Source organism: Microtus oregoni, unplaced genomic scaffold, assembly GCF_018167655.1.
Source record: "Microtus oregoni isolate MIOR12 unplaced genomic scaffold, Mior012 000012F_ref0000307, whole genome shotgun sequence".
NCBI classification, from domain to species: domain Eukaryota; kingdom Metazoa; phylum Chordata; class Mammalia; order Rodentia; family Cricetidae; genus Microtus; species Microtus oregoni.
The window spans coordinates 24,207,014-24,221,459 of record NW_024543071.1 but is presented as its reverse complement, the minus strand read 5'-3'; the positions used below and the strand labels follow the sequence as shown (position 1 = coordinate 24,221,459).

The following is a 14,446-nucleotide window of genomic DNA, read 5'->3' as shown; positions in this document are numbered from 1 at the left end:
TAGACCAGTCTGGCCTTGAATTCACAAAGTTCTGCCTGCCTCTGCCTCCTGAGTGCTAGGATTAAAGGTCTGTGCCACCACCACGTCGTCATCTGTCTGTAACTTTATTGTGATTCAGGTTTTAATGTTGGTTTGATATAAAATTAGAGAATATAAAGCTAATTGTTTTTCTGGTTTTAACTCTTGCATTTAGTTTACTTTATGTGTGGAGGAGGCAGTAAAAATATAATTGAAAATGTAAATAAGGCCCAGGGCAAAGCTCCATAGCTTCAGGATGAGTGCTTGAGATGTACCCATTCACCAAGATTGTGTGGCTTTGGGTCTGGCTAATCTCACTGAGTAATATTTTCTTTGTGACTTATTTACAATAAAGGTTTGACTATTAAAAAATTTAGAAAGGCTTAATGGTGGTGATGCACAGCTTCAATCCCAGCACTCAGGAGTCAGAGGCAGATGCAGGCAGATCTCTGAGTTTGAGGCCAACCTGGTCTACAGAGTGAGTTCCAGGACAGCTAGAACTACAAAAGAGAAACCCTGTCTCGAAAAACAAAATAAAACAAAATAGAAATTAGAAAGGATATATAAAAAATGGCAGGCTGTTGACATGAAGTATGTAAGAATAAGTGAGAACAAGCTTCGGTTGAAGTCACTATAAATCAAATTTAATAAGAGTCAGCAAAAAGACCTAAGTTCACAAAAATAGCACAAAAGATGTGATGTCTACTTCATGTTTTAAACCTTCTAGAGTTTTGGGTCAGGAGAGGTGATTGGAGTTAACAGCATACATGATCTTGCCTAGGACAGGAGTTTGGATGTACCCACGTTATGTACCTCAGGCAGCCTGCCTCCAGAGACCTTGCCGTGATGCATGTACCCCCACAAAGTGACACATGCAGACACATGTAATTAAAAAAAAATATTTACCTGGAAAAAAAAAAGCTAGAGCTTTTAAGTTGCCCAAGTATAATATGTGATGTTAGCTATTTAAAAGATTACTTTAACTCTGTGCTAATGGAAGCATAGTATCAAAGAGTCAAACCACATTTAGGAATCTTGTTATTTCAGGCTCCTCCTCCTGCTGCTGCCTTACTCTTCTTGTTCCCGTCCAGTTGTCCAGTAACAGGCTAATAAGTAAACCACAATGTAATAAAAAGCTCCTCAGCAATTCAAACTAGTGATGCAGCCCAAGTCTCAGGAACATTACTGTGTGAAAGAGCTAAACACACACAGTCTATTGTGCTTCATTTTTTATGAAATCCAAGAATACATAAATATGATACTAAAAAACCAGGGCAGGGCTAGAGAGATGGCTCAGAGGTTAAGAGCACTGATTGTTCTTCCAGAGGTCCTGAGTTCAATTCCCAACAACCACCTGTAATGAAATCTGGTGCCCTCTTCTGGCCTACAGGCATGCATGCAGACAGAACACTATAAACTAAATAAATAAATAAATGTAAAAAAAATAAGTAAAAAACTAGGGCAAAAAAATGCCAATGAAAGAAGCATAGAAGCCTTCTGTGGCAGTAGTGGTCCACACCTTTCATCCCAGCATTCGGGAGGCAGAGACAGGCGGATCTCTGAGTTCACGGCCAGTCTGTTCTATTGAGTGAGTTCTAGGACATCCAGGGCTGTTACACAGAAAATCTCCGTCTCCAAAAACAAAAACAAAGAAATATGAATCTTGTTTCTTGTGATGGAATGGATCTGTATCTTTCAAAATTCACTAAGCTATACACATTAAGAGTTCTGCTTCCCTGCATGTAAATTATACCTGCAAAAAGAAAGGGAGATTCCTACAGAAGACCCTTTACTAAACTTGAATGTTAAGTTACACAGGGTTAGTCTGAATTCTCTTAAGAATTGAACATTAACTATACACCTTTTCTTCCCCAGCATGGTGCCTGTGTAAATGCAATGGACTTGTGGCAGTTTACTCCTCTTCATGAGGCAGCTTCTAAGAATAGGGTTGAAGTGTGTTCTCTTCTCCTGAGTTACGGGGCAGATCCAACACTGCTGAACTGTCATAATAAAAGTGCCATAGACTTGGCTCCCACTCCACAATTGAAGGAAAGATTATCATGTGAGTATATGTTCAACATGGGTGCGATGGCACACACCTTTAATCCCAGCACTTAGAAAGCAGGTGTAGATGGATCTTTTTAGTTCAGCCAGGGCAACATAGTGAGACCCTGTCTTGGGAAAACATGCACATGATACACAAACAAAAAAGCCATATAATACTTAGCAAAATACATGACCTAAATGAATGAGCTTTTTTTCTTTTTCACAATTCTTTTCTTTTGGGAATGTATAAATAGTAAAATATTTTCTTTATAGAAGGCTGTCCTGTTTCTGTTTAGCATAGTTAATTTAAATACTGTGTAAAAATATATTTGGGCTAGTTTTTCAGTTTAAGAAATATAAATTATAGTTGGATTTTACCATATCTTTGGGTCTTGCTAGTTCATTTTACAAAAAGTTGTTTGTTGTCTTATAAATATAGTCCCTGGGTTATGACATATAATGATCTTTACTACCTCAGCCAAATTCTATGGTTTCCTGTGTAGTTAAAGAAATTATAGTAAGAAATAAGCACTTGATTTAGATATAGTATTACTACATAGAAATGAACTATGTGAACTGAACTTACATTATTCTAACAGTAAATGATAGTGAATGATTTCACAATTTTTCAGATCTAATAAGTAAAAGAAACTTTGAGAAAATGCTTTCTTTAATGTTGTTCATCCTGAGGAGCAACTGATGAGCCAATGTGTTTGATCCATAGTTACCTGGTAGGCATGAGCATTCTACTGCTGGAATGCTAGCGTAGGGGTCATGGTCACCCTTTGTAAATTCTCGGAGCACTCTGGGATGGGAATAGATTGCAATAATGTAGATAATCTCTAACCCAGTTATAGAATAGCAGCAGACCATGGATTTTCCTTGGCCTAAATTTATGTATAGACTTAGGAATGAATTGAGCCATGACTAAAGGGAACTAGTCTGCCATTGTTAATAATATAATAATAATAATAATAATAACGAATACCTATTAGTCTTATCTATGGAACCTTAATCTGGCTATTTTGGAGATTGTTTTTAAAATAATTCCAAAAAAATACTACTATTGTGCTAGGTAAGCCTCGTTACTGTGATAATTTCATGTGGATGGAAATGCTTCCTCTCTTAGATGAATTCAAAGGCCACTCATTGCTGCAGGCTGCACGGGAAGCTGATGTTACAAGAATCAAAAAACATCTTTCTCTGGAAATGGTGAATTTCAAACATCCTCAAACACATGAAACAGCATTGGTAACGTTTCAGACTTAAGCTTTTAAAATAACCAAAACTAATCATAATGTCTGATATTAGTGATGGCATTGTTTTTAAAATACTCGTCTGTTTGTTGGTTGGCTGGTTGATGTTTTGTTGTTTTGGTTTTGTGAGTCTAATATCTTACTATGTAGCCCAGATAGGCCTTGTATGTGTAGTAGCCCTCCCTCAGCCTTTCATGTTGAAATAGGTATTTGCTGCCCTGCTGAACTAAATTCAGTTACTCTAATAATGTAGAAAGATGGACAACCTCATCCTGCAAAGCATAATACTAGTAGTTTAAGACCCTATCTGCAGAAAAAAAAATCCCATGTTCTTGCATGTTGGATGTAATTTTTTATTATATATATAACATACGATTGGTCATTTGTGGTTTTCCACAAATTGAATTAAGTATCTTAGAGTTACGTCCATTAACAAACTGGGCATGATACTATGTACCTGGAATCCAGGAGGCTAAGGTAGGAGGGCCGCAAGTTTAAGGCTAGTCTGAGCCACACTAGCAAGATTATCTTAAATAATCAAGTGGAGGCAGGGCATGGAGTGAGAGAGGTGACCTTTGTGGAACTATGATAAAGTAATAGTGTGTAGTGAACTCCAGGAGCTACCAGATGATTGGTGAAATACAGAAGCATGGTCTACCTTCAAAGTAGAAATTCCAAAAGAAAATAGGAACCTCTGTTATATAAGCTTCACGATGTTCCTTAGGTAGAAGGAAATGAGTAAAGTAGGCTGCCTGATAGATAATATGTTTTCTTCCTTATGCCTTAATATAAACTATGAAATTTGCCACTTAACATTTTTTAAATTTATTTACTTTATGTGCATTGAGGTTCTTGCCTGCATGTACGTGTGAGAGTGTCAGATCTTGGAGTTACAGTTAGCTGCCATGTGGGTGCCAGGAATTTAACCTGGGTCATCCAGATGAGCAGCCAATGCTCTTAACTGCTGAGCCATCTCACCAGCTCCTGCCATATCATAATTGCCAGCAAAATCACCCTGCACTTTAGGGCCAGTAAGTAAAAGACAGCTGTGAACATACTAATGAGCAGGCAGCATATGCAGCCTGTGTACTCTGAACAAAGACAATGGTTCCCATCCCAGTGCAAAGGACAGGATTTCATCACACTTCTCAGAAGCATGCATTTCTGGAGCTTTTCTGTGTAATATCATATCATAGTGGTCTCAGGTAATGAAAGGAAAACAGCATAGATGAAAGAATGTACTGTGTGTGTGTGTGTTCCTCTAAGTATCCTGCTGTAAGCATCATGTCTTTAACTTTAAAACGTGCTAGGACTTAAATGTTCATAGGCAGTTGTAGTGCAGGTGCAGTTTCTTGTCCAGAGATTGCAGGCCATTCCCTAGGATAGACAGAAGGGTAGGACTCTAAATTGTTATGGGTATAATAAAAACTTCTTGGAAATAAACATTTTTTTTATTCAGAATAAATGTGTGTCAAAAGAACTGTGTACCTGTTAAACTTCACTCTAACGAAGGTAAAGGAATTATTTTGGTGACCACAACAATATCAAAAAATGAATCAAGAGCATAATTGAGGAACTGACAAAATTTATGACTGATAGCAGAACAGGGACTGGAGAGATGGCTCAGCTGTTAAAAGTAGTGACTGCTCTTCCAGAGATCCTGAGTTCAATTAACATAAACCACATGGTGGTTCACAACCCTCTATAGTGAGATCTGATGCCCTCTTCTGGCAAAAAGGCGTACGTGCAGATAGAGCTCTCATATACATAAAATAAATACATAAATCTTAAAAAAAAACCAACAGATTTTATAATCACTGTATGTAGATGTATAGAGCAACTTTGCTTTAAAATTTTAGTCTGAATTTTTTGCCCACAATTTTCAGATTTGGATTTTGACAAATATTCACATTGATTTGGTCAATTATTAGTCAAATACTGAATACCAGTTATACCCAAGTATTATCCGGATGTTGAGATTGTAAAGATTTGTGCCATAACCATAGATAATGTTTATAAAAGGCAAATCCCTCCCTCCTTTCTCTTTCCAACCTTAATACTCAGAAATGCTGCAGCAACCAGTTAAGGAAGATACACAACTTAGCAGCTAGCTCATCCGTGCTGTTAAACCAGCAGAATTCAGAACAGAACAGATAGGGTACAACCCAAACCCGGGGCTGAGGATATATAGTTCAGTGGAAGAGCTGGGCTACCATTAATGAAGCTGTGGATTCAATCTTTAGCACTGCAAGAAGAAATGCCAATACTCAAGTCTTTACTTAACCTTTTAAATGTAGTGTTATTCATCCTATTCGTAGTGGCATTTTTAAAAATTGAGGACAAAGTTTAACCAGAATATTTAATAATACATAGTATTTGATATGTGGGATTTTCTAGCATGTCAGAATTGTAAATACTACACATTCTCTCCAGTAGAAAGTCTTTTAAGAGCAAAATTGAGTAAAAATAAAACAAAGAAATTATATTGCATTTATTATCCTTGATTGGAAACACAAGTGTTCTTAAGTGAAAATGGTTCTGTATGGTCCTTGATTAATGCTGCAATTTGAATTATTTAGCATTGTGCTGCTGCATCTCCATATCCCAAAAGAAAGCAAATATGTGAACTGCTACTAAGAAAGGGAGCAAACACCAACGAAAAGACTAAAGAGTAAGTATACCTTTAACAGTAGATGTTGTTGATATTTTTTCGTATGGAAAATATACTTATTGTGACTGGCTTTTTCTCTTTAAGATTCTTGACTCCTCTGCACGTGGCGTCTGAAAAAGCTCACAATGATGTTGTTGAAGTAGTGGTGAAGCATGAAGCAAAGGTATAATACACCATTTCTGGTAACCTTGGTAATCCAGCCAAGTTACTTTCTATTTAGTGCCAAGCTAGCTCCTTCAACTATTCATTCATTCTGTCATAAATGGTTTTTTTCCTCTTAGTTTACAATTCAAAACAATCCAGGCTGGGGAATAAAGTACTTGCCACGCAGTTGTGTGGACCTGAGTTCAGATCCCCAGAACCCATGAAGCAGGAGGTAGTAGTGCTCCTGTGGCTAAACGGGAGGCAGAGGTGAGAGTGCTTAAGTACTTGCAGGCCAGCTAGCCTGGCATGTGCAGTTCCCAGTCTGTACAGCCAAGGTAGAGGGTGAGGAGCCACACCTAAGGCTGTACTCTTGACCATTGTGCATCCACACACATACACACTCCTCAATACACAGATATTAGGAGGAGATCCTATGGATAATTTCCCAAGTCTATTTTTTGTTGCTGTTCGGAAATTTATGTATCTATTTGTATGTACATATTCCTGTATGTCCTTTTTGTTCCATTCCTTTTAATTCACTGATCAAAGTTATTCTTGACCTTTTCTTAATAGTACACAGAACGCTTCTTATAGCAGGCAACCTGCCCTGGTTTTCTTTTCTGACCAGCAGCTGGAATTCCTTTGTTAATATGATAGGTCCTCTTATTTCCCAGTGCAGAGTCTGTACTTTCAACCATTTCTGTAACTAAGACAAACAACTTGAATACAAGTAAAGAAATAATTTGACTTAAAAAAAAATATGTAACCATATTGATAAATTAACATTCTTTAGTTGGCATTTATGCACAAAGCATTTTACCCCTTGAATAACTACTTCCATCAAAGCTGTAAATCATTTCCCAATAACTTTGAAGTATAATTAGTAGTGAGTCCAGAGAAATGGTTTACTGTGTAATGTAAGTGCTTGCAATTCAAGCCTAACTACCTGAATTGGATCTCTTGGTATCCATGTGAAAAACCAGGTGTGGTGGCACACATCTGTAATCTCAATGTTCTGATAAATAGGAGAGAGACAGGGAAATTGGCCAGTTCACCAACCAGTTAGCAGAGTGGCAGAAACAATAAGACCCTGCCTCAACATGGTGGAAGGTGAGAACTGAGCCCCAGATGTCCTCTGACTTCCTCATGCTTCCACACACACACATACACACAGACAATAAATATCAAATTTTTAATTTAAAAAATGCTCGGTTAAAGATGTATATAGCAGAAATGACAGTCAGTAGTTTCCAGTTGTCAATCCAAAGATTTTTACCTTCTTCAAAGAAAATTTTTAGTGAAGATTTAGTATGTGGTACAGAAATGGAGCTGCTGTGAGTGGAGGGGAAAACAGGCCCTGAGTGAGGCCTTGTCCTCACTGGGTTTGCAGGTCAGTTTTTCTGACTTTTCCTTCCTTGGATTTCTACCCACTCAAGGAACTGCTTAAATTTTTTGGTTTCTTTTTCTGTTATCTTTAATGTCCTAATCTCCACTGGTTTCGGGAAGTTCTTGATAATGTATAAGCGTGATTTTTCCTACTGTAAATAACTAAATAAAATAAAGTTGGTTTCTGCTTGACTGCTTGGCATCCTCATTTGTCTCTGTTCTGTGCCTTCCTGGATCGCTTTTTCCTTCCATGTGGCACATTACTTGAAGAGTACAGGTGCATGTTGAATTTGAGTTGTGAGACTTAGTGGGACCATTGTGATTGGAGACCACTCATTTGCTTCTGTCCAGGACTTGTAGTTTCTAAAAACCCGTATCATGGTGCAATGACTGAAGAAGTCCCAGGCAAACCAGCAAAAGTTGGTCACCTTAATATATATCACTCAAAGCTTTCAGGGGATGGTTTTCAAAAAATATGATTTAGTATGTGAGTAAACATTGCCCTGAACATTTTAAATAAGTTTTCAGTTCTGTAATCATTGGCACTCATATTCTAGTTTTATGCTCATTGAGATCTTACTATGTCCATCTTGAAATATTCTCTGATGACATGAATTATTAATTGACCAATGTTTCAAGAGACACTGGTGGACATAGGATTAATTAGTTATACATTGAATTATTTCCATGATAAGGAGGCAGAATGGAAATGAGGTGGTCTTAGAGGTAGTCTTTAAAAGGCACAGCCAAATTGAAAGAATTCTACAACAGAATAGTTCTGTACCCACAACTTTGATACTATCACCAGCTATAGTATCTTACCTATTCATCAACCTGTCATATTTTTGACACATTTTCAGATTACTGTGCACATACTAAATATTCTGTGTATGCACATCAACTAAAGTTAGATGTTTAAATACAGTTTTTCTGTAGGTGCAAAATTTATATGGGATTAAATGTGCAAATCTTCAATGTTTATTTGCTGAGTTTTAACAAATCTGTACCTATATACATATACAATATATCTGTGCAACCAAAATCTAATAAAGAACACAGGCTAAGTGGGTAGTGGATACTGCAATGGTAGATTGTCTCAATGTGTAAGGCCCTGAATTCAATCCATAAAAGTCCTTCATCTCAGGCAATCTTTACCAATAGCTGTTCTGAGGCTTATTTATCACAAATGCTTACTCTTTGGTCTAAGATTTTCCCATTTAGTATAATATTTTGGTGATAAAGCAGCATGTCAACAGTGCCTTTGAGTGTTCCATTGTAGATGTATTGTATGTTTATTCACATAATATTCTACATGATACATGGTATAAAAGATTAATTAAGTAGGAATGAGAATTTCAGTACTAGCTCACCTCTGGACTTGTCCCTGACTGTAGTATATCTTGGAGTCAATCATAAAAATTATGTGTCTCAAAGACCTGTAAAATTTCAATGAACACAGCTTTTTCAATCAATGTCTAGTTCTAAATAGGGTGAATTCATAAATGCTTTAAAACTAAGCATAACTTTTTTAAATGTTTAATTTACTGTACTTGGCAACCCACATATTAAACCAAACTTGTATCTTCATTCCGATACCAGTTTTCATGGATTAGGGAATTTGCACTCTAGTATTGAGGTGAGGGAAATGCCTAATTTGGAATTGGACAGTTGGTTTCTTTTAAAAAGAAAAGAAACGGAACTTTTGGTATTGGATGACTTTAGACGGTGCTCCACAGCGCTCATTTCAGTGTTTTCTGCATTATTAAGGTTAATGCTTTGGACAGTCTTGGACAGACGTCATTACACAGAGCCGCACACTGTGGCCATCTGCAGACCTGCCGCCTGCTGCTGAGCTACGGGTGTGATCCGAACATCATATCCCTCCAGGGTTTCACCGCCTTGCAGATGGGAAATGAAAGTGTGCAGCAGGTGCTTCAAGGTATCGGGTGCCTTCCTGGCGTTCTTTTTAAAGGGTAACCTTTAAGGGTTTCACGTGTCAGGTGTTAGGTGTAGGAGTTGGTAATAAACAGAAAATTTTTGAGAAATGTTGGCCTTCCTAATTTAAAATTCTTAGCTCATTATATTTGATACTTAAATGTCATTAAATTATAATTAGGACTTGTTCAGTAGCAAATTCCGCCCAGTTTCTCTGAGTAAATACAGGATACTGTAGCACGAATTCTAATTGTTCTTAATAAATAAAACCTGGGGTCAGATATTAGGGGGTGAAAGCTGAAGGATCAGAGAAGCAGAGCAGCCAGCACTAGAGACCAGAGAGACCTTTTACCTCTATCAGTGCTCAGACTGCCCTGAGCGCCTGTCTCCTTTCTACCTTATATTCCTCTCTCCACCCAGCCATATCACTCCTGTCTCCACCTCCCTAGTGCTGGGATTAAAGGTGTGGGATCCCAAGTGCTGGGATCACCTTTGTGTGAGCTCTGACAGATTCAATCTTGTGTGGCCCAGGATGGCCTTGAACTAACAGATCCCTGCCTCTGTCTCCCAAGTGCTGGAATTAAAGGTGCCTACTACTCCCTGGCCTCTAATGTCTTAGCTGTTTACTGTGGTCTTCAGGCAAGCTTTATTTGTTAAAACATAAACAAAATATCACTACAGGACACTCAAGTTATAAAGTTTATAAAGCTGATTTGTCAGGCATGATGGTGCACACCTTTATTTAGTTCCAGTATTCAGGATGCAGAAGTAGGCACATCTCTCTGAGTTCCAGGACAGACAGGGTTCCATAGATCCTGTCTTTTTTCTTTTTCTTTTTCCTCCTGTTTCCTCTCTCTCTCTCTCTCTCTCTCTCTCTCTCTCTCTCTCTCTCTCTCTCTCTTTGTTTTTGTTTTCCGAGACAGGGTTTCTCTTGCTGCCCTGGAACTCGCTATGTTGACCAGGTTGACCTCAAATTCACAGAGAATCACCTGGCTCTGCCTCCTGGAGTGCTGGGATTAAAGGCGTGCTCCACTGCCTGGCCTATCTGCTGGGTGTTCTTTACCAGTGCTCACACATGGCTTGGTTATAATGCAGGCGAGCTTTCACTTCGGTTATGTTCTTTACACCACTAAATAGCATTTTACAACTAGCATGCTTAGACGTTTTGTTCAGTGTTTATTTTCTTTTTTTTTTTTCAGTGTTTATTTTCAAAAGATTTAATAGCCTTAGCTTTTTCTCCTGTGGTGATTATATATAAGCCAGCAAACTCAGAAACTACTTTGTAAAATATAACTCCTTTGAATCTTGGTTTTATTTTCTAGTGGAAATTAACAACTGTTCTCCCCTCTTTCTAGAGGGCATCTCACCAGGTCACTCAGAGGCAGACAGACAGCTGCTTGAAGCTGCAAAGGCTGGTGACGTAGAAACTGTAAAGGTAAGATACCATTTTAATTTTTTTTTTTTTTTTTTTTTTTTTTTTTGGTTTTTCGAGACAGGGTTTCTCTGTGGTTTTGGACCATTTTAATTTTTTTTTTAATATTTATTTATTTATCATGTATACAATATTCTGTCTGTGTGTATGCCTGCAGGCCAGAAGAGGGCACCAGACCCCATTAGAGATGGTTGTGAGCCACCATGTGGTTGCTGGGAATTGAACTCAGGACCTTTGGAAGAGCAGGCAATGCTCTTAACCTCTGAGCCATCTCTCCAGCCCACCATTTTAAATTTTTGTTAATCTTTAGTTTTTATTTTGGCATTGTTTAATCTATATGGCTACATCAATGAACCTTATTAAATAAGGACAAAAATACCAATTCTTCAATAAGGAACACTGAGGAATGGGGTGGGGACCTTTAGTTTCACATATATTTTTAGAAAATATCACATTGGCAAATTTTAGTGTTCTTATAGTATAAAATGCAGTTGTCTTAAAGAGCGCACTTGTCCCTGTAAAAGAAGAATTTTAAGGGGCTGAAGAACAGTTCAGAACTTAGAAACACTTGCAGCTCTTGCAGAGGCCGTGCATTCAGTTCCCAGCACCCAGATGGTGACTTACAGTCATGTATAACTGACACCAGGATGTGACACCCTTCTGACCTCCGTGTACACCAGGTGCACATGTGGAGCACAAGCACACATCAGGCAAAACATTCAGGAACATAATATAATCTTTAAAAAAAATTAAAAATTATTTTATGGATAAAAATAAGTATGAACCAGGCATAATAGTTCACAATCCAAACAGTAGGGAGGCAGAGACAGGAAGATTAAGGCTTGAGTTATTTAGGAAAATCCTGTCTAAAAGCAATACCAAGAAATAGGAGTTTTATGTTGTTATAGATGACACATAAAACATGCAGGTGTCTGCACAGATTCCTTCTTGTTCACTCATTTTCCCCTTCTGCCTATGGATCTATTGTTATTGTGTGAGCATAGTGTTGCCATTGCTCAGAGCCATTAGGTCTCTTCCTCAGCTGGACCTACAGAGCACCAGATTGCTTGTCTATCCCATCCGGGCAGCAGTCTCCCCAAGTCACCTTCCCTCAGACTCTGTTTGGACTTGTGCTGTACACACATTGTTGTCTTACTGTGTGTGTTATGTGTTCTGTTAGGTACAGAAATGTGTATCTAGGTAAATAACCCAAAAATCTGATGTTTTGAAAGAGCAAGACTTACAATTCAAGTAATATAAATCGAAATTTGACTTATCTATTTCGTGAAGTAATAATCTGTAGATACAGATTTGGGACTCTGAAATTTTCCTCAGTGCTGCTATGATCTAGTGTTCTTTTGTGTTTACCACCAAATGGAAGTTACAATGGTATTCTTTGAATTTACATTATCAATATGTAAATAGTAAATTGTACTGCCTTTCAAAAAAGTAGAAGAAAATAGAAGATAAAAGCATATATGAAAGAACCAGAAGAATTCTCAATAAATGACGAGCTAAAATAAAATAGTTTCTGAAATAATTTCTTTAATGAAATAAGAAAATAAGGCAGGCATTTGAAATTTCTATTAAATTGTATTCGAACAAGATATGAGAATATGTAGCATCATGTTTGTGGTGTGTTCAACCCTACAGAAACTGTGTACTGTTCAGAGTGTCAACTGTAGAGACATAGAAGGACGTCAGTCAACGCCACTCCACTTTGCAGCAGGGTACAACAGAGTGTCTGTGGTGGAATACCTGCTGCAGCATGGAGCTGATGTGCATGCTAAAGACAAAGGGTAAGGAGCAGCTGCCAGGTCTCTCCACTTTACTGTTATATGACCTTGGGGAAGACACAAAAGATGTTTATGATAAATGGTAAAAATACTTCTTTTTAAATTTATAATTTGTGTTCTGACATTGGTACAATAACTAATTACCTTCACTTAAAGTTTTGTGCCAAGCATGGTGGTGCACACCTGGACTCCAAGCACTGGGAAGCTGAGGCAGGCAGATCACAAGTTTGAGACTAATAAGGTCTATATTATGAGACCTTTTCTTTAAATAAATAAATAAACAGCTCAAACTTATATTAATATTAACTTACATAATATCTTGTCATTTTACAATTGCTAGAGATGTCGTTTGTGATGTTGATACTAATATTAATGTACTAAACTTTTAGTGTTCGTAGAGGCAAATTTTTTTGTTACTCTCGAAATTGTTTTTGTTAAAATATACAATGCTAGATGTTGAGTCTGTATGTGAATATTATATTCTCTTCATTTAAGATATGCTGAAATTCTTCCCCCCAAAAAAGTCTTTTTCTGCTTTCCATAGATTTAAGTTCTACAGAGTATGAACAGTGTACTCCCTTAAGCAGTTCAAGAAATGTCTTTCTTTAGTTGTGTATCATTACTGAGATTAAACCATGTTTTCCACCATTACTGCTTGCTTAACTTTTCAGAGGCCTTGTGCCTTTACACAATGCTTGTTCTTATGGACACTATGAAGTTGCAGAACTTCTTGTCAAGCATGGAGCAGTAGTTAACGTAGCTGACTTGTGGAAGTTCACACCTTTACATGAAGCTGCAGCCAAAGGGAAGTATGAAATATGCAAGCTTCTGCTCCAGGTATGCTTAAATACTTGCTATGAACAGTGTGAATTAACTAAAATACTCAGATTATCTTTCAAGTAACACTAATATAAAACATTACCTAATGCTGAAACTAAATTTCAGAGAAAAATGTCAAGAATCTATTATTTATAAATATATATATATATTTGCCAGCAAGCATGTGGTAGTTTTGGTTGCTCTCAGACTTTCCTGTTTGGTGATCTAACCTCAAATTTCTTAACTCATTATGTGGTTTATAAGCCCAGTTTGTTTAACAACTCTTATATAATTCATGATGCTGGTCTAATATATAGATACAGATACTTTGCTGTAAAATATCACACCATAGATTCATTCATAGCGGTGGCGCTCGCTTTTTAATCTCAGTACTCAGAAAATAGAGGCAGGCAGATCTCTGAGTCTGACGCCAGTCTGGTCAACAAAGCAAGTTCCAGGACAGCCAGGGCTGTTACACAGAGAAATTGTCTCAATAACAACAACAACCCCCCCCCCCAAAAAAAAAAAAAAAAACAAGAAGGAAAGGAAAAGTGCAGCTAGGTATGGTTGTGTACTCCATAGAAAACCTAGCACCTGGGAGTCAGGCAGTTTTAAAGAATGGGAAAATGTGATCATGTGATAATTCAATCAGTGATGGGTTACATTTTTGACAGTGGTCTCATAAAATTATAATGTAAGGACTATAGATGTATCTCAGTTGGTAGAGTACTTGTCTGCACAAGGCCCTGGGATTTATTCCCAGCACCACATAGACAGGCTCAGTGGTACATGCCTGTATTCTTAGTATATAGGAGGTAGAGACAGGAAGATCAGTGGGTCAAAGTCAGCTTCAACTACAGAATAAATTTCAGAAGACCAGTCTATGCTGCATAAGACTGTCTAAAATAATAATAATTTTTAAATTATATAGCTGAAAACTTTT

At 37.5% G+C, this 14,446-nt stretch overlaps 1 protein-coding gene across 2 annotated transcripts in view; it reads left to right on the top strand.

The window, feature by feature from the left end:
* Positions 1-14,446, top strand: part of Tnks2 (tankyrase 2) — a 56,493-nt gene that overhangs the window by 18,772 nt on the left and 23,275 nt on the right. For both annotated transcript variants that reach the window (XM_041660933.1, XM_041660932.1), the window contains exons 8-15: positions 1,894-2,080; positions 3,194-3,315; positions 5,900-5,991; positions 6,076-6,154; positions 9,289-9,460; positions 10,812-10,891; positions 12,542-12,687; positions 13,356-13,521. In XM_041660933.1, the coding sequence (XP_041516867.1) occupies positions 1,894-2,080; positions 3,194-3,315; positions 5,900-5,991; positions 6,076-6,154; positions 9,289-9,460; positions 10,812-10,891; positions 12,542-12,687; positions 13,356-13,521 (1,044 nt within the window). The remainder of the gene's footprint in view (positions 1-1,893; positions 2,081-3,193; positions 3,316-5,899; positions 5,992-6,075; positions 6,155-9,288; positions 9,461-10,811; positions 10,892-12,541; positions 12,688-13,355; positions 13,522-14,446) is intronic.